Here is an 18,967-nt window from a genome sequence, read left to right on the forward strand (position 1 = left end):
CTCCACTGGGCTGGACCACTTAGAATATGCTCACTTCCTCCTGCTCTTGTAATGGATGGGGCCCAGAAGGGCTGTTCTTTCTTCTATGAGAGACCCTCACAATTTTGAGTTTCTCCATTGCTTTACCGGGCTTATTGCCCTGCATCCAGGCAATCAAAAGTTTTTATATTATTGCTAACCTGCAGAAAGACTGCAGGTGAAAACTGCAAGGTATCTTAAGGTCTACTTCCTTGACTCCTTACACTGTGTTCTGTTGGTCACAAGTCCCAAGGCCAGTCTAGATTAAAGGGCAAGTAAACAGATCACATCTTTGTAGGGGAAGAGGAGACATTTGCATTTAAGGGTAGGTGGAGTTGTTGGTGGCTCTCCTTATAGATAATCTACCACATGCTTCTTCAGAAGTGACAAGAAATAATGTAACACTTTCTCCAAATCTGATTAAGTCTCTGCAGTCTTTGCTATTCAGCTGTCAGCTTGTCTGCCACAGAAATAGAAGGACGTGACTAACTTCCAAATAGAATGATTCCTTTTAATCCCTACTCTATTAATGAGTACATTTAGAAAACAGTTTAGCTTCTATGATTATAGTGACTTTGCAGTAAGTTTTCAGGCAAAAAAATAAATAGTATATTTACTATTTGAAAGCCCTATTTTAGGTATTCAAATACAAAATTTTACTGCAACAGATATAGGACCACAGATGTCTTAAGACTGGAAAGAGCTTTAGAAATTTTGTCTTTCAAATCCCTCATTTCACAGAGTAGGACACTTAAGGCCCATACAAGGTCAGAGTGACAATGTTAGAATTTATGCTTCTTATTTGGATTAGATGAGTATGTTTAGAGAAATTGTTTTATACTTTTATGGGTTTGATTGTTAGATGTTTTTCTTATTACCATTACTAGAAAACAGCTTATAACATTGGCTTTTCACTTAAAGTTTAAAGGATTATGCTATGAAGTTCATGTCTGTAATTTTTCTAATTGTTTATTTATGACATAGATCCCTGACTTATGGTGCTATAGGAGTAATTGTGGGACATGAATTTACACATGGATTTGATAATAATGGTAAGTAGTAGTTCATTTTATAAGTTGGTTCTTTTAAAATAATGTTGATTATAAGGTGTTAATCACTGTTATTATCTTTACATACGTATCATCATAGATTATAGATTATCCCAAGCAATATGATGCCGATTGAAAAGTTTTCTCATGTTTGGTTGTGATAGCTTGGTGATTAGGCTTAAATGAAAAAAGAAAGAATTTGTAGTTTCCATAAAAGCCCCTTTGCATACAGAACAGTATTGCTGGGGCTGCTGCAGTGGCTCCAGGAATTGCACTGTAGATTTCCCTCTTTGTTTTTTTTTATTTTTTTTTTCTCCTTGCCATCTTATGATGTTTTCCCTGGTGGTGTGAGCTCTGCCCCCGAGATGATTGTATGTGCTGCTTAATTAAGATGTTAGCCTTGGGAACTCAACTGCCTGATTGCTTTGTGTAATTTCAAGTGCTTCTTTTCTATTTTTCTTTATATTGGCATATATTAAAAATTAATAACATACAAATATTCTCTGTATCCTGATGGTATTTAAGCAAAAGGGAAAGGCAAGACAATAACAACCAAAAAACAAAAAAGAAAGAAAGAATCTCCTTTGAGAATCATCACTTTTAAGTTTGTATGATATTTCTTTATTTGTGTGTGTGCATGTGAGTGTGTGTGTGGAGATCAAGAGCCTTCCCTTGTGTATCCAGGGTATTGAAATCATGTCACCAGGTTTGGTGATAAGTGACTTTACCTGCTGAGGCACGGAGCCAAAAGTTATTTTAAAATTATCATTTTGTTCTTTTTACTTTCACAGTGTAATTAAACAGTCTTTCTCTCTCTCTCTTCCTTCCTCCTTTTCTTCTGAAATACTATTGAGACCAACACAATGATTTGTAGACAGCCTTAAGAGCCTAGCAGGCCTAAGGCAGTGTATTGTCTCCAACATCTTTTCCTGGATGCTTATTCTGGACAAGAGACAAATTGGCTTCTTTTTCTTCTAAATAATTCTAACATCTTACCAACTCTTTCTTAATACCTTTCTTGTCTCACCATCCCTTACTCCTCTGGTCTCCCCCTTCCTGTTAAAATGTAGCTTCCTTGTAAACACTTGAGTTCTCAGAGCCTGCATTTTTGCCATTGCGTATTTAGTTTTTCTAAGAGAAAATTCTTAACTAAGAAACAAAGGCATGTGGTGCTCAATTGGTTCTGGACCTTTCTTCTGGGGTCTGTCCAACAGGATATAATCTAATGATGGCCATTTCATCCTATAAAAATGTATTGCAAATACGAGCACAAGCCCAGTAACTGATGACTGATGTGTTGGTGTGTGGAGGACAGCAAATCCATTCCTGGGGAATAGTGTTAGTAGCGAGCAGCCTTGTTGAAGAGTTTTGGGCTGTTCCAGTGAATGCTTCCGCTTAGGGGGCCTTTCATGTAAGGTTTTTTTCTCTTCCTTTGGAGACTCTTATGTAGGGAATTTTCTGTGTAATTAAATTTAGACCATGCCTTTGATTCTAGCAATAACCTTGAAAATAGATTTACACCCAAATCCTTGTTTTGAAGTGTGTAGTAGAGAAGGTGAATAAAAAGAGACCATGTAGCAAGAAAAACTAATCTCCCCCATCCACCAGTTACATTATGGAGATTTCCATCCCTGTTCCAAGTTTTCTTTTTAGATCAGCAATCCTCATCCACACAAGACATATGGGCCTTCCATCCACACTGATGACTGTGGAATGATTCATAACAGAGGGTTTATGTGTCTCTTGGCTCTTGGCAACATAAAGGAAGCAGGTTGCTACAGAGCTGAGTCAGGTTCTGTCATCCCATGGTCTGGATGACTCACTAGGGCTGTTCCTATTGATTATTTGGAATTTCACTGGTAGTGATACTCCAGTTCCCTCTGTTTTTTAAATAAAGGAAACTAATTTTGCTTGCCAGTGAATGTTTCAGGTTAAAGGACATACTAGATACAAAGGGACACAAGATTGGGTAAGACTGGTGCACGCGTTAAAACTGATTAATTTCATTTTTAAAATGCCCTTTGTTTGTTTCAAGGAAAGATTTCCCTCAGTTCCTTGCCTCCTTTCCCTGTTTTTTACAATGAAATTATTCTATGACATTGGAGATGACGTAGGAGCTAATCTCAGGGACAGAGTCCTGGGCTGTCACGACTGGAAAGTGTGTCGAGGTGAGGGAAAAGAAAGATGATGATTTCAGCTTGTATAAAGTAACACGGCTTTCACAATACTTTCCTTTTTGTTAGGCAGAAAATATGATAAAAATGGAAACCTTGATCCTTGGTGGTCTGTGGACTCAGAAGAAAAGTTTAAGGAAAAAACAAAGTGCATGATTAACCAGTATAGCAACTATTATTGGAAGAAAGCAGGCTTAAATGTGAGTACAGCTGTGGTTGGGGCGGGAGGAATCTTGTGGGCCATTTTTCCTCATTTAGACATTAGCTTGCTTTAGTCCATTGGTTTTCCAAGCATGCTTCTGGGATCCACAACATCTGCCTTCCCTGGGAACTTGTTAGAAATGCAAATTCTTGATTCCTTCCCAGACCTGCTGAATCTCCAGGGGCGGAGCCTGATAGTCTGGGAGTCTCTCACAAGCCCTCTGGTAGTCCTAACAGACTTTGAATTTGGAGATTCACAATACTACACAAATCCCCTAGCACAGATAAACAATAACATTCTTAAGAATCTCCTACATTTTATATTGTGAAATTCCATCCAAACCATTGTTAGGTTTAATTAACTGAAATAATATCTCACTATTTTGAACCAAAGGTTCTGAGAATTGATTAAACTGAGTCTTTAGTTATAGAGGTTTGAACAACAAAAAAAATGTACTTCAAAATATTTATTTTGTTTCATATGTATGTTTATAGTTTTCCAAGAAGACAAAATGCAATGTGCTTTGAGGATGTGAAAATTTTGTCCCTTTCCTTTTTGCCTTTATCTTCATTTCCTTTCCTTTTCTTTCTTATCTTCCCTGCCTGTAGTCAATGTTAATAACCCTACTGCACTTTTCTCCTTCATTCAGGTAAAAATAGACACACAGCCTTAGTTAATTGCTCCTGGTGATGGCCTATAGAATCCCTGGTGTGAATACCATAACCTGGTCAACTAACCTCTTACCTAATGGGACAATTTTCAGTTAGAAATGATGATATGATAAACATCTTATTATGCACGTTACTTTTCCCTGTGGGATACGTTTATATTGTCATCAGAATAACATTTCCTAATTCTGCAAGTGATAGGTAAAAGAATATATATATAATATATTACACATATAGAAGGCTTTACTTTTCTTGTCGATTTATGAGAACCTTTAAAATGTCAGGGATTTTAAACTTCTGTTGTTCACATTATATGTATCTCCCTTAAGTGTATTACTCATGCTTTAAGATTTTTTTCTGTGATATCTTTTGACACACAAATATCAAAACATTTTTAAAATTCCAAGATACTTAATCTCTCTTAAAATTACCTTTTGTATTTATTTTCTGTCCTATGGAGACATTTTCTCTGCTCAGATTGCATAGGAAGCTGACAGTTACATGGAAGCTGCTCCAAAATGTTATTTTCCTCTTGCTGTGTTAAGATATTACAACCAAGAAAACTTATAAAAACGCATTTAATTTGAGCCTTATAGTTTCAGACTGTTAGAGTTCATGACTATCATGGTGGGGAGCACGGCAGCAGGTAGACAGGGATGATGCTAAAGCAGTAGTGGAGAGCTTATATGTTGAGACAACCGTGAGTCAGAAAGAGAGAGGAGAGAGAGAGAGAGAGAAAGAGAGGGAGGGAGAGAAAGAGAGAGAGAGAGACAGAGAGAGAGAGGACTTCCCAAACAGCTCCACCAAATGGGACCAAGAATTCAAATATATGAGCTTATTCAAACAATCACAGGAGCCTCTTATTTTTTCAAAGAAAGTTGTTTTATTTGTTCTGATAGTTTACATTTAAATCTTCATGAATGTGAGTTTTATTTTTCTATGGAGTTTAATATGATAGTTCACTTACTGTAGAGTATATGTTAGAGTTAGAACTCGATGACTCCAAAGTCATACTCACACATGTCCATGGCATTCTTTCATTCTCTTATTTTGTTTATTCATATATATGATTATATATTCAAATATATATTTATTCTGTACTTCAGCATCTAATGTTTTTTTTTCCAAAAGTGTCAAATGTAAATTTAAAAATGTGTAACTTTGTCACTAGGACAATGATTATAAGAGCATATCTGTCTCAACATAGTCATTTAATCATAAGAAAATAGCTTCAGTCTTGTACTCATAGAAGGGGTGTCAGAGAGAGAGAGAGAGAGAGAGAGAGAGAGAGAAAGAAAGAAAGAAAGAAAGAAAGAAAGAAAGAAAGAAACATTCTTTCATTCTTTTGTGGACAAAATTGATCAGGTTTTATTTTTCAGGTTTTATTTGTATGAGTCAGTTCTTTGTCCCTGATATTTCTTTGCAGTGACTAGGGATGAACTTAATTGGGTCAGGCATACAGAATGTCAGCAGCTAGTGTATCTGGAGAGGTCAAACCTGCTCTCTTGTACTCTACTGTGATGGTTTAGAGTATGAGGAATTAGAGAGATAAGGCTACTCCAGAAACCTGTAATTTAGATTTAGAGATTAGAGGGAAAAGGGAGGAGCTGGATTCAAGCTGTGTGTATATGAACATAAATAAGAAAAAATTGAGACTTGAAAAGGCACGTGTCATACAGCCAAAACTGTAGCAACAGAGGTCTATTTGGTTTTGAATACCTGATGAAAATGAGCATTTTTCTTACTCATTCTGTCTTAGAAAAACTTCATTATAAGTAAAACACAAGAATGGGTTCCTTAGGTGAGTGATTCATTGAGAGAGTAGTTTATGAGAAAATTGCCATTGGCTCTGAGGGAAACTGAGCCTTATTCTTGATTCTAAATAGGTTTCTAGAGAATGAATAGCACCCCAGAAGTTGTTCAGCTCAGGGGCAAAGGGCTGGGCACCTCTACCAGCATATCATTGGAAGGTAAGCTGTGGTGCTCCCATAGGCTAAGGTTGGCAGTCTTAGGAATGGTTGCAGAGTTTTGGTAGAGAAGAGAAACCACTGGATGGCCCTGAAACCGTATGTGTACCAGTAACTTTCTATGAATTGAGTAGGCTGTAACAGCAATTAGATAAACAGAGACCATGAATTTGAGAGAGAGCAAAGAGGGGGTGCATGGGAAGGGTAAATATATGGGTAACTTATGATGTAACTATATTTTAGTTTCAAAAACATTTTTTTTTAAATCCATGTCTTGCTTTGAGTTTCATATGCTTGTTTGTTAATCAAAGGTGTTTACAATAGTCCTTACCTCTTTGGAATGTAGAAAGTGTGTAGGCAGAGCCAAAATGGTAACTTTGGGATACTAAAGCAAAAGGTGGTAGGGGGATTCTGGGTTATAACTCTGAATCTTGTTTCCTTAAGATATTTAAGATATTTATTTAAGATATTTATTTGTTGGTATTGCTCCATACATCAAAAAGTTGGGCTAACTTTAAGTTGGTAGGATCCATGACTTGGAAGTTTAGAGTAGGAGTTATTAGTTGCCTACTGCTGATACAGCAAATTACTATGAACTTACTTGCTTAAAACAACACAAATTTATTCTCACAAGAAATGTGACTCAATTCTCAGTGGCCTAAAAGAAAGGTGTCAGCATGGCTGTCTCCTTTGTAGAGGGTACTAGGGAAGAATCTGGCTCCTGCATTTTCTGAGTTTTTGAGACTATACATTTCTCAGGTTATGGCCCCTTCTGTGGTGATTTAAATGAAAATGGCTCCAATAGGCGCATAAAGACTGGTACTATTCTAACATATGACCTTCTTGGAATGGTCTTTTTGGGGGAATTGTCACTGGGGTATATAGGCTTTGATATTTCAGAATTTCAATCCTGGCCCAATCTCTCTCTCTCTCTCTCTCTCTCTCTCTCTCTCTCTCTCTCTTTCACTCACTCCCTGCTGCCTGCTGATTTGGATATGGAACTCTCAGCACCTTCTCCAGCACCATGACTATTTGCATGCCACTATGCTTCCCACCATGAAGATAATGGACTAAACCTCTGAATTGTAAACCAGCCCCCCAGTTAAATGTTTTTTCTTTATAAGAGTTGCTGTGGCCATAGTGTCTTGTTACAGCAATAAAACAGTAACCAAGACACCTTCCTTCTTCAAAGCCAACAATGGCAAGGGTACCACATTGATATGCTCTTGTCTTTCCTTTCCTATTCTAAGAACACTTATGATTACATTTGAGCCTACCTAGACAACCCAGGATAAGTCTCAGTATCTCTCCTTCTCCCTTTCCAGCCCCCTGAATATCCTCAACTTAATCACATCTTAACAATCACTTTTGCCATTACAGGGTAACTTATCCATGAAAGCCTGGGGATTTTGATGTAGCTATCTTTAAGAAGCCATTAGTCTGTCTATTATGCTGGAGTTGGCAAACCCTTAAGCTAGATGGTAAATACTGTACTTCTCCTGTAGCAAGAAAGGAAACACAGAGCGTGTATGTTAGTGGGCCTGGTTGTAATCCAATAAAAGTTGACTATATAGATACTGATATTTGAATTTTATATAATTTCTATGTGCCACAAGATATGGTTCTTTCGATTTTCCTTCAGTCACTGACAAGTGTAAAATCCTGTCTAGACAAAAGGAAATGGCAGGTTAGCTTTGGCTTGTGGAACATATTAACTTAGATTATTTCCAATATAGCTCATTTATAGTTTTAAGAAACAGTTGAGAAGAATGTCTCCCCGTGCTTCACTGGGTGCCATATGTATTTCAAACCTTGACCTTGTAGTCTATTTTACTTCAGTTTCATTTTTGTGCCCCAATAGAACAATTTTTCTTTCAATGTTTCATAGAAATAGCTGAACATAAAATGATCATGGTTAGTTCTGAAATCCTGCTCCTGTGTGGATGGCACAGGGACAATGAGAAAAAAAATACCCAAATTATGTGAGCTAAACAGAGAAAGTCATCTGGATATTGACATTTTTCCTATTAAAGCAGAGCCACTGAGAATATCGCTTTCATTTTATTGGAGGTGGCTCAATTGGTGAGAACAAAGAGGTGGGCAAGAAAGCAATGCAGAGAGTGGTAAGATAAAAATGGCTACATTCAGAAGCACCTTGCCATCTCCCAACACATCATGTCTACTTCTGATTTATTGGATGGAATTTTCTCTTTAAAATATGACATGCTCGTTTCCTATCATGTACACATAGCTTTGCTGATCGTGAAACACTTCCTTTTTTTCCTTTCTCTTAGGTGAAGGGGAAGAGGACTCTGGGAGAAAATATTGCTGATAATGGAGGTCTGCGAGAAGCCTTTAGGGTACTCACCACCATTACATTTACTGGGATTTAAAACTGGTGAAAGCATGCATGGGTGCACCTCAGTGTAGAGCACCAACATGGTGTTGAAGGCTGATGTTTTGGATTCTTTATAATACAGTTGTATTTCTACATGGACTTTGTTATACCCTAACAGAGAGAGCTGCACTGTTTTCTTTCTGGAGTATTAAGTCATTTTAATTAATAAGAATTGTATATCTAAAATAGGGCTTTTAGAAGTATACTCAGAATCATATTAAAGTATGTCACAGGGCTCTCCTTGGGGCTAAGTTCATGTGAATTTTCTTGAGGTAGAGATTTTTCTTTATTCTTCCTTATCATTGTATCATAAAGCCTTATGGTTCTAACTTATGACTAAGGCTATACATTCTCATATATTAGGCCAGTGAAAGTCCGTAAGAGTATTTGCATCATCTCTCAAGTATGTGGTTAAGAAACAAACATAACAATAACATAGAAAGTTTTAAATAAAATCAAATAGATTCATTTTAAAGACCAGGTTATGATTCTAAGGTGTTCTTTTTTTATATTCTAGTTAAAACATTTTATTTTATTAAATGATGGTGAAAAGATATTTTGTTGTTAGTAGAATAAAAAATATAGTATGTTGACCCCACTCAAAATTATTGCTAATGTAGTTGTGCATGGTGTTAATTTTTTTTTTTTTGTGAGACAGAGTTTCTGTGTAGCCTTGGCTGTCCTGGATTCACTTTGTAGACTAGGCTGTAGTCTGTCCTGGGAATTCACAGAGATCTGCCTGCCTCTGCCTCCTTGAGTGCTGGGATTACAGGTGTGAGCTACCATGCAGGCAAAAACACTTTTTAAAAGAGCTATTTAGTGTCTGATCACTGCCACCTTATTGTTTTTGTTTTTTTTTTTTTTTTTTTTTTTTTTTGAGACAGTCTCACTCTGTAGTTCAGGATGACCTCAAGCTCATGGAAATGCCCCTGCCATAGTCTGCTGAATACTGGGATGACAGACGTGCACCACAATGCCTGACTAGCAGCATAAGCTGTAAAGTTCTTTTGTAGATGCACCTGCTTCACTGCTTCAATATTAGGTGAAATGGTACTGGGTTGCTTTCTCAGGTGCTGGTTTCCTTAAAGGAAAACTTGACCCCATGCCTTTTATGCATGGTGTATATATTTAATAACTTTGTGTTGAATATGTAAAGAGATAAACTATTGTTGAAGATCACCTGTTCTGCTTCTGTCCCTAGGCTTACAGGAAATGGATAAATGATAGAAGACAGGGAGTTGAAGAGCCTCTTCTACCAGGCATCACCTTCACCAACAACCAGCTCTTCTTCCTGAGTTATGCTCATGTGAGTAAACTGAGGAAAAGGCATCAGTGATGAAATTGTATGTCATTAGCTTGTGCCCTTAATCCAAATTTTGGAAGAAAAATTTACTGTATGACTTAGTATGACTTAGACTGTAGCCAACATTTAATCTCTGTCAGTTCTAGGTTATGTATAAAAATAAGTACCAAAATATGCATACCCCCAAAATAGTATTTCCTAGTTGGAATGGGTAAACAGGGCCAAATAAGGGCCTGTGATTTTTTTTTAATTTATAAGTAATAAATACTGTTTTGATTGAAAAAACTATGCCCTGTCACACAATATCTGTGGTTAGTTTTGTGTTACAATGGCAGAGTTGAATAGTTGAAACATGCACCTGTGATTTTCAAAGGTGCAAATACTTATCATCAATCTCCTTCTGAGCTCTGATCTGGAGAAAAAAATGCAAGGGTTTATCTGTTCCTACTACTTACATTTTAGACCATAATAACAACTCTTTGTAAATGGAATAAACTAATGGAAAGAGATGCTCTAATTAACATGTTCTGATTTCTTTGTATACTACATTTTTGTCAAACTGAAGAAATCTGTGTGTAAAAGAATAATCTTGTTTTTTAAAAATCAACATTGATAAATTTTTCTTTCAGCACCTCCCCATCTTTCAGAACAAAGAGATTTTCACTCTTTCATACATTTGAGGAAACGTTTATATGGAACATAATTATTTTCTAACTTGGAAAGGTAGTAGAGAACAGTAACACAAGAATGTAACAACCATAATGTATTCTTACATGACTTATTAAACATAGTAAATACTATATAGTAATGTAAGCGAAGTATACAGGTAACAACCATAATGTATTTTTACATGACTTATTAAACATAGTAAATACTATATAATAATGTAAGCGAAGTATACATGAAAAAATAACCTAAGACATAGAGTAAAACTGAACATGAAAAATAAGCACTGTCTTAGGGTTTCTATTGCTGTAAAAAGACACCATGACCATGGTAACTCTTATAAAGGAAAACATTTAATTGAGGTTGGCTTACAAATTGAGAGGTTTAGTCCATTATCACCATGGCAGGAAACATGGCAGTATGCAGGCAGACATCATGCTGGAGAAGGGACTGAGAGAGCTACCTCTGCATCAGCAGGCAGTAGGAAGTAAACTTCCTTGAGCATCTGATACATCAAAGCCAGCCCCAACACTGACATGCTTCTTCCAGCAAGGCCACACCCACCTCCAATAAGACCACACCTCCTAATAGTGCCATTTCCTCTGGTCCCTGTGTTTGAATTTGGGAGCCAACCCCCATTCAAACCACCACAGGCTACCATGGGCTAGCTTCTGAGGAAATTAAGGAACCACATTACAAAAACATCTTTAAAACGGCATTCATAAATATTATGAGAGAAGCCAATCGTGGTACTTGCACACCTTTAATCCCAGCACTCGTGAGGGAGGGCAGGTGACTTTGTCAATTTGAGGCCAGCCTGGTCTACAAAGTGGGTTCCAGGACAGCCATGGCTGTTACATAAAGAAACTCTCTCTTGAAAAAAAGGAAAAAAAATATATATATATATATAGTGAGAGATGATTTATCATTATCAAAATAATAGTAAGCAGTAACTCATATTTGCTACTTTTGTGGATTTTTTTTCTATCCTCCAATCTTCTCTAACCTTATTAACCCCCTAACACTAAATAGGAGAGAAAAAAAAAAAAAGGATAGAAGAGAAAGGGGGCAAAATTGTTAGATTACCTTCCTGCTGATTAGGCGCACTGAGTTCGTTCGGGGAAGTTTGATCTTCACAGCAGGATATCTAATTTCTTCTTCTCGTTTCTTTGCATATGGATACTTGACAAACAGCAAACAACAGCAAACAACAGCAGCCAGCCACCAACCAGCCCACAACAACAACTGTGCCTCTTGGGATCTTAGCATTTATATATCCACTCAAAATTCCCAGAATTCCAAACATCACACACTCACAGAAACTATGCGCAGCTGGCAAAACCAGATACTTGCTAGAGCATGAGGCAAATCATAGTCACCTGCTGTGAAGCAGCCTCTTATCCCCACACCTGGGATTAAAAGGAGAATATATCCAAATAACATTTCGTTGTTTTTTTTTTTTCTTAAAGAAACCACAATTACACAATTTTTACTACAGTTTTTTACTACAGGTTTTTACTACAGTAAGCCAATACCTTTCTTGCCTCTCTATAACTATAGTTGCTATGACCTGCTAATTTGTCTCTCATGTATTTTTTCATGAATTTTTATCCTTCTGGTTCTTTCAATGCCTATTTCTACTTATTTAATAGACATTAATAGCTTATAAAATAACTATTCTTTACTTTCTTCCCTTTCCTATATAATTCAGCCAGATAAATACTTCAAAAAATATGGTTTTATTTCTCTGTTCCATGTTTAAACATAGCTTTAACATGCAGGCCTGCTGAACAGTACTTCAGAAATCTGACATTAGCCTTTCTCTCCCCTGGATACTTACGCACTCATGCTCACCCAAGCTGAATGCCTTGCTCATCTCTCAATCATTTTTTAAAATTTCCTTTTCCATTTTAAATGCTTTTATATATTCATGTATCCTAGAGGTAGTCATACTTCAAGATTATATGTTTCAAGAAATATTTCAAACCAATATTAAGTAGGTTAGCAGAAACAAACAACACAGTGGAAGTATAGTTTTTGTTCTTGCTCCATGCCCAGCATGTGCTATTAGTGGACCTCTGACCATAGTTTTTGCTTAAGGAATTGTCTTTTGGAGTATTTTATCTTGGCATGTGCTTTCATGGACACCAACCAGCACTAAAGAAATATAAGGATATATGTATTGATCTTTTTATTTTGTTTGACTGTATGTATATGTTAGTGTATGTGTGTTTGTGGTATGTGTAGATGTATGCATGTGTGAATGGAGGCCAGAAGTTGATGTCCAGCGTCTTTCCTTTAATGCTTTTAATCTTTATTTTTTTAATGCGTGGTCTTTTACTAAACCTAAAACTCATCAATTTAGCTAAGCTGTCTGGCCAGTGAACTCCACTTTTCTAGACCACCTCCCTAATACTGTGCCCCAGCTCTGGTGTTATAGGTATATATCATCATGCCCAGCTTTTTTTTGTTTGTTTGTTTAAGACAGGGTTTCTCTGTGTAGCCTTGGCTGTCCTGGACTTGCTTTGTAGACCAGGCTGGCCTTAAATCACAGAGATCCTCTGACTTTGCCTACCAAATGCTGGGATTAAAGGCTCTTTGATTACCTCCCCCTGAGGGGAGGGGGAAGACTTACCAGGCCACAGAGCAAGACAATGCAGACAGTCCTCATGAGACTTAATAGGCTAGGGTCAGATGGAAGGGGAGGAGGACCTCCCCTATCAGTGGACTGGGGAAGGGGCATAGGAGGAGAAGAGGGAGGAAGGACGGGATTGGGAATGGATGAAGGAAGTAGCTACAGCTGGGATACAAAGTGAATAAATTGTAATAAATAAAAGAAATTAAAAAGGCATGTACCACCATGCCTGGCTATGCCCAGCCTTTTAAATGTGAGTTTTAGGGATCTGAACTCAGGTCTTTACAATTATACCAGGTACATTACAGATTGAGTCATCTACATAGCCCCATTATCTCTTAGTGCAGCATATTAAATTGGTTCTAAGATTATTAAAATTGTTGCCAAGTTTTTTTAAACTTTTGTCAGGAAATGGAATATATGACTTCTAATATTTATCAGTAACCTTACTGATTATACTAAACCATGATATGCTTTATGTATTTTTTCATTAAAATGTATATGGTTAAATTTTATAAAGGTTATTTAAAAAATTAAATTAGTAATATGAATACATTCATCAATTTCTGGGCACATGTGATTCTCTTGATTTAAATCATTTGCCTAGATGCCTTCCTAATTTACTCAAATTGTGGAATTCACATTGATAAAGCCTCCTGCTCTGGGAACTTGAATAATAGATGTTGCTGTTACTCAAAGTTTTACCTGATCCACTAAAATTTCTTGCTATCTATTAATTCCAAAATTATTGTCCAGTACAAGTAGGAAGTGTATAATTGGAGTATAAGCATATTTACTGGGGTGTTGGTATAATGTTCTTGTGGAATGTATACCATTTACCCTTGTTCATTAAAATTCTGATTTTTCTACTCTTCTATCTGGTTTCAGTCATTGCATTGTGACATTGCATTGTCTCAAGTTGTGCAATCATGCCACCATTAGCTCTCTGTATGGTCAATAAAACAACAAGCCAATGCTGAGCAATGGAGAGAATAGGGGGGGACATCCTGGTCCAGAGGGGAGGAGAAAGAAGCAAGAGGGAGTAGTTCAGGAAGAGAGATTGGAGAGGAGAGGACTCAGAAACACCAGGAGAGATGAACCAGATATAAGACATGACTAAAAAGCAAGTATAATGTGGTAAATCTGAATGGGAGGAAGCTATGTGAGCTTGGAGGTTTAGAATGGAGTAATCATTGCCCAGCATTGTGCCCTAGGTTAACTAAATACAATCTAATTTCTATGTGGTGATTTGGATATACAGCTGGTTTAGGAATAACCGTTGTTTAACTAAGAGAGAAATCAATAATAAATATTAATAATCATCAAAACTGGGGTGTCTTTATCTTTTAGGTGAGGTGCAATTCCTATAGACCAGAAGCTGCCAGAGAACAAGTCCAAATTGGTGCTCACAGTCCTCCACAATTTAGGTAAATGAGCAAATGGGTGACACCAGGTTTTAACTGTGCATCCCGCCATTCTGTGCCCCCAGCCATACCATTGTGCTGCCCCATACCAGATGGGGCATATGAAGAAAAGCCTACACAGTGAAGTACATAATATCCATTTTGTAGACAACATGATCTAGCCAAACAAAACCAAAACATCTCTTTTCTCATTGTAGTAAGCTGGTCTTCTCAGTGTCTTTTCAACTAAATTTCTGCTTAGTATTGCATCAAGAGACTAGTGAGGGTTCAACATTTGGATTGTAATTGCAAGCCAAATTACAGTTTTAGTATTCAATTTCAAGTATAGAATTAGAATTTCTTTGGGGCCAGAGAGATGGTTCAATGGCTAAGAGAATTGCTGTCCCTGTAGAAGATTCAAGTTCAGTTTCCAGTACACACAAGATGGCTCACAACTACCTGGAATACAAGGAGATGTGAGGTCTTCTTCCAGTCTCCAAGACCTCCAAACATGCACACGGTGCACATAACATGCCGTCAAACATTCCTCCATATAAAATAAAAAGTATTATGTGTGTAAATGCATAAAATTATAACTACTTTTGGAAAGCAATAGTCCATAGATGCTATTAGTACATCAGAATATACTGCTCAATAAAGGGAATGTTGAATTGGTCCAACCATCTATTTTGGCAGGGAGGTTTGGGCAAAAGAAAAAAATCAAAATATATATATTTTTTTATCTCAGAGGAGGATGTGATCTCAGGTACTATTCTGCTTTTAGGCTTCTAGAACCCTGGTTTATTCTGGTCTGTTTTTTTTTTTTGTTTGTTTGTTTAAGAGTATTCTATGTGATATCTCTTGGTTCTTGTCACCATACACTGTGAGTTAACAAACATAAACAAATGCTTCCTTTCTGAAGACAAAGTAAGATGTATGATGATCTTTAGCAATTATAATTCATATCTGGAGTCAGAGACATTGCATTTTGGTTTTCATCTTCTAACACCCTTTGAAACATTTGCTTATATATATGAAGGGGAAATGATTAACAACCGTAATTTTCAGAATGTATAAAATATTAAATAAAAACAAAATTAAGGTTGATATTACTTATCCTTGACTAATATGACTTGAAAGAAATTTCCTACAGCGGAGGACAGTTAATTATACAGAGAAATCCAAGAAGCCATGGTAATTTATAGTTATTTTTTGCTTAAAACATATACCTGGATATCTTTATGCTTAATATTTAAATGAATCCATTAGCATATCATAAGAAAGTCATCTAGGATTTCCTCTATATTTTAAAATCGTATTCCTAAAACCTTGTCTTAGAAATGCTTCAAATATGACTATAAATTACCCAGTAGCATAAAAATCTAATCACTGTGTTGGAAATTCTCCCCCACTGGGCTGAACTGTCATGAAGGCTGACAGTTGCTAATGGACTACAATGTGCTCCCACCGACAAATAGAGCAGATGAAGTCACACAGTAGATTAATTACTCAACAGATAAGTTTTAGAAACTAATTTCATTTTACTAACTACTTCCCTGAAATGTTGAAATTTTTACTAATAATTTACAGAGTATGCTTAGTGCTATCATCTATGTTCTGTCTTTATCACTTGCCTAAGGTGAATCGCACTATGGTATGTGAATCCCTACCCTCACATGTCAACTAAACCCAAGAGGTTATGGGGATTTGTCACATACAGGCTGGTTCATTCATTCAAATGCTCAGAGGTTAGAAAGTCTTTAGGAAAGAAATAGTGACTGAGAATATGGAGTTTTTAGTGAACCCTCTGAATGTTCAGTTGAGTGAAAAAATAATATTGGAGATTTTTGCATGACTTGTTACTGGTATCTGCAGTGAGCATAGCTTTTGAGTGCAGGGAAGAATCACACAATGGAAACACCACTTGCAAAAGGCATTTGCAATCAAAGTGGTGAGAAGAACTGCAGTCTCTAATGCAGTCAAGAACTTGTGAATGTACCAGATTCTGAAGGTAAAGTCTGGTGCTGAATGACTCATCTGTAAACAGCTGGTTACAGATTCTGTCCATTAGATGATTCTTACATTAACCAAATTCTAGATAGATATGAGCATCCAAGTTAATAGGACTTTAGAGAAAGTATTTTAGAGAATGATTTTTTAAAAAAAACTAATTGGAAATGCAGCAAGAGGGATGACTATTACAATATTATATTGAGAGAGAAAGAAGTCAAAGACAAATTATATGTAGTTGATATTCCATTCATGTCAAGGTCAAAGGTGTGTGGTGATATCGTGACAGATGATGCAGTAGTTATTTGGGGAGGTTTTATCAGGGGAGACAAGGAAAACTTTGGAATGCTTGATCACAGAATGATAGTAACAGGCACATATGTAAAAACATAGTTTCTTTACATTTATGATTTGTATCCTTTGTGCCAACTATGTACGTCTTAGAAACTAATTTCATTTTACTGAAAAGTTGGATTATTTTTGCTAATAATTTACAGAGAATAGTTACTGATTATCAGCTGTAGTCTATTTTTAAAACTTTTCAGAACTAACTTTTTCAAAAGCTAGAAAAAAAAGTCTTGGAGATAATCCAGTTGTACAGGAATTTGAAGACTTTTGGAAGAGTACTGTCTAGGTTTGATGAAATGTTGGTTTTCATTTTCAATGACATTGATTTCTTTTCTTAATTATGTGAGCTTTAGTTGTCTTCCTCATAAAAATGAATGGATTTGTGGCAATGGACTGTTTTATCCAGAACATATGGATGTATAAGCATTGAATGACATGTACTCAATCATCTTCTTTTTAATTTTTTTTCTTTTCAGGGTCAATGGTGCAGTTAGCAACTTTGAAGAATTTCAGAAAGCTTTTAACTGCCCACTGAATGCCACCATGAACAGAGGAGTGAATTCCTGTCGACTCTGGTAGCTGGAGTGCTGGTTTCTGCCCTCCTGGCAGAACTGAAGATTGCCAGTAGAGGTGGCACTAATGTCTTCAGCACCTCTTACTTTCTGCCTATATTTTGTTAAAGACTTTTATTTTTAATGCATTTTCATTATTTGGGTAGATGACTTTCTTAGATCTAAACAGTATCTTTTCAAAGTCATTGGATTTAGAAAAGTGATTCAAGAACTGAACCAAATACATTTTTTTTTATTTTTTTAATTTTATTTTTTTCTTATCAGTTACATTTTATTAACTCTGTATCCCAGCTGTACCAAATACATTTCTTTACAAAGCCAAACCAATGAGAACAAGTGGCAAGTCTACTTGGTGAAACTGATCTCAGCAGACATCCCTATTACCCACTTCTGTTAGCTATAGCTAGGTGGTACCTAGCATTTCAACTTATAGCTTTTCAGGGAAGATGTGTGCCCTGTGGTGTCTAATTATTACAAGACATTTCTTAATTCTAAGGTAGTTGAATCATAAGTTTGTTGGATCTCTATTTTATAAATTCTGATAAAGTTTTTCCATTCAGTTTTGGAATCTATTGGAAAATTTTAGCTCAGAACTTACAGCTTATGTAACTAACTGCCCTGCTTAAGTAAACGTGAACAAAGATGGCATAAAGCCCAGTAGGTAAAGGATTTGGGTTTATAAATTAGGGGAGGAAATAATGCATCTTTAATTGCCAGCAGTATTAAAAAAATAATAACAATAACTAGTCACACAACAACAAAGATACTAGAAATGAAATCTCCAAACTTTAATCTAGTCCCCGGACCTCAGTGAGCATCAATCTGGTGGATAAGAATCATGGAACAGTTCCTGTTTTGTTTTGTTCTGCTCAGATGTGTGCATCTCCTAACTCTGAACTGAGCAGACATCCTGTTTCCATGTCAGCAACATATGGCTTTAATTTCCCTTTAGCACAACAATATAAACACAACACTGAGGAGGGAGTAAAAAAAAAATGCTCTTCTATCTCAGCCCAGTTCATATTACCTCTCCTTAAAAGAAAATTCCTTTCAAAAGCTTCTAGAATGAAAGCATTTGAGTATATATGGATCCAATTTAAGCAATACTGCCTAGATCTAAAGGACACAGCTTTACTCTTCAAGTCTTACAAAGGGTTTACTTTTTAAAAAGCAATACTATATTTTGATCCTTAGAGCATTATTTTGTAATCAGCACCTTCACACTTAATCAATTAACTTAGTGTTACCATGTATTTATGTAGGATAAAATTGTTATCACATTTAAGAGTATATGTAGAATAAAGGTGTACTGGCATTCAAGTGGCTACTTGGTATTTCCTGTTCTTTTTTTTTTTTTGAATTTTTGAATTTTATTTTTTATTTTTTATATTAATTACAGTTTATTCACTTTATATCTCAGCTGTAGCCTCCTCCTTCATTCCTTCCCATTCCCACCCTCCATCCCTCATCTCCTCCCATGCCCCTCTTCAAGTCCACTGATAGAAGAGGTCCTCCTCCCCTTCCATTTAACCCTAGCTTATCAGGTTTCATCAG

General features: G+C 36.3%; 1 protein-coding gene across 1 annotated transcript in view; it reads left to right on the forward strand.

The window, feature by feature from the left end:
- Nucleotides 1-18,757, forward strand: part of Phex (phosphate regulating endopeptidase X-linked) — a 231,668-nt gene extending 212,911 nt beyond the window's left edge. Inside the window, exons 17-22 of the mRNA XM_060374873.1 lie at nt 1,003-1,070; nt 3,311-3,441; nt 8,373-8,438; nt 9,678-9,782; nt 14,431-14,507; nt 17,318-18,757. Coding sequence (XP_060230856.1) covers nt 1,003-1,070; nt 3,311-3,441; nt 8,373-8,438; nt 9,678-9,782; nt 14,431-14,507; nt 17,318-17,420 — 550 coding nt within the window. The 3' untranslated portion in view covers nt 17,421-18,757. The remainder of the gene's footprint in view (nt 1-1,002; nt 1,071-3,310; nt 3,442-8,372; nt 8,439-9,677; nt 9,783-14,430; nt 14,508-17,317) is intronic.
- Nucleotides 18,758-18,967: the final 210 nt, after the last annotated feature.

Source organism: Meriones unguiculatus, chromosome X, assembly GCF_030254825.1.
Source record: "Meriones unguiculatus strain TT.TT164.6M chromosome X, Bangor_MerUng_6.1, whole genome shotgun sequence".
Classification (NCBI taxonomy): domain Eukaryota; kingdom Metazoa; phylum Chordata; class Mammalia; order Rodentia; family Muridae; genus Meriones; species Meriones unguiculatus.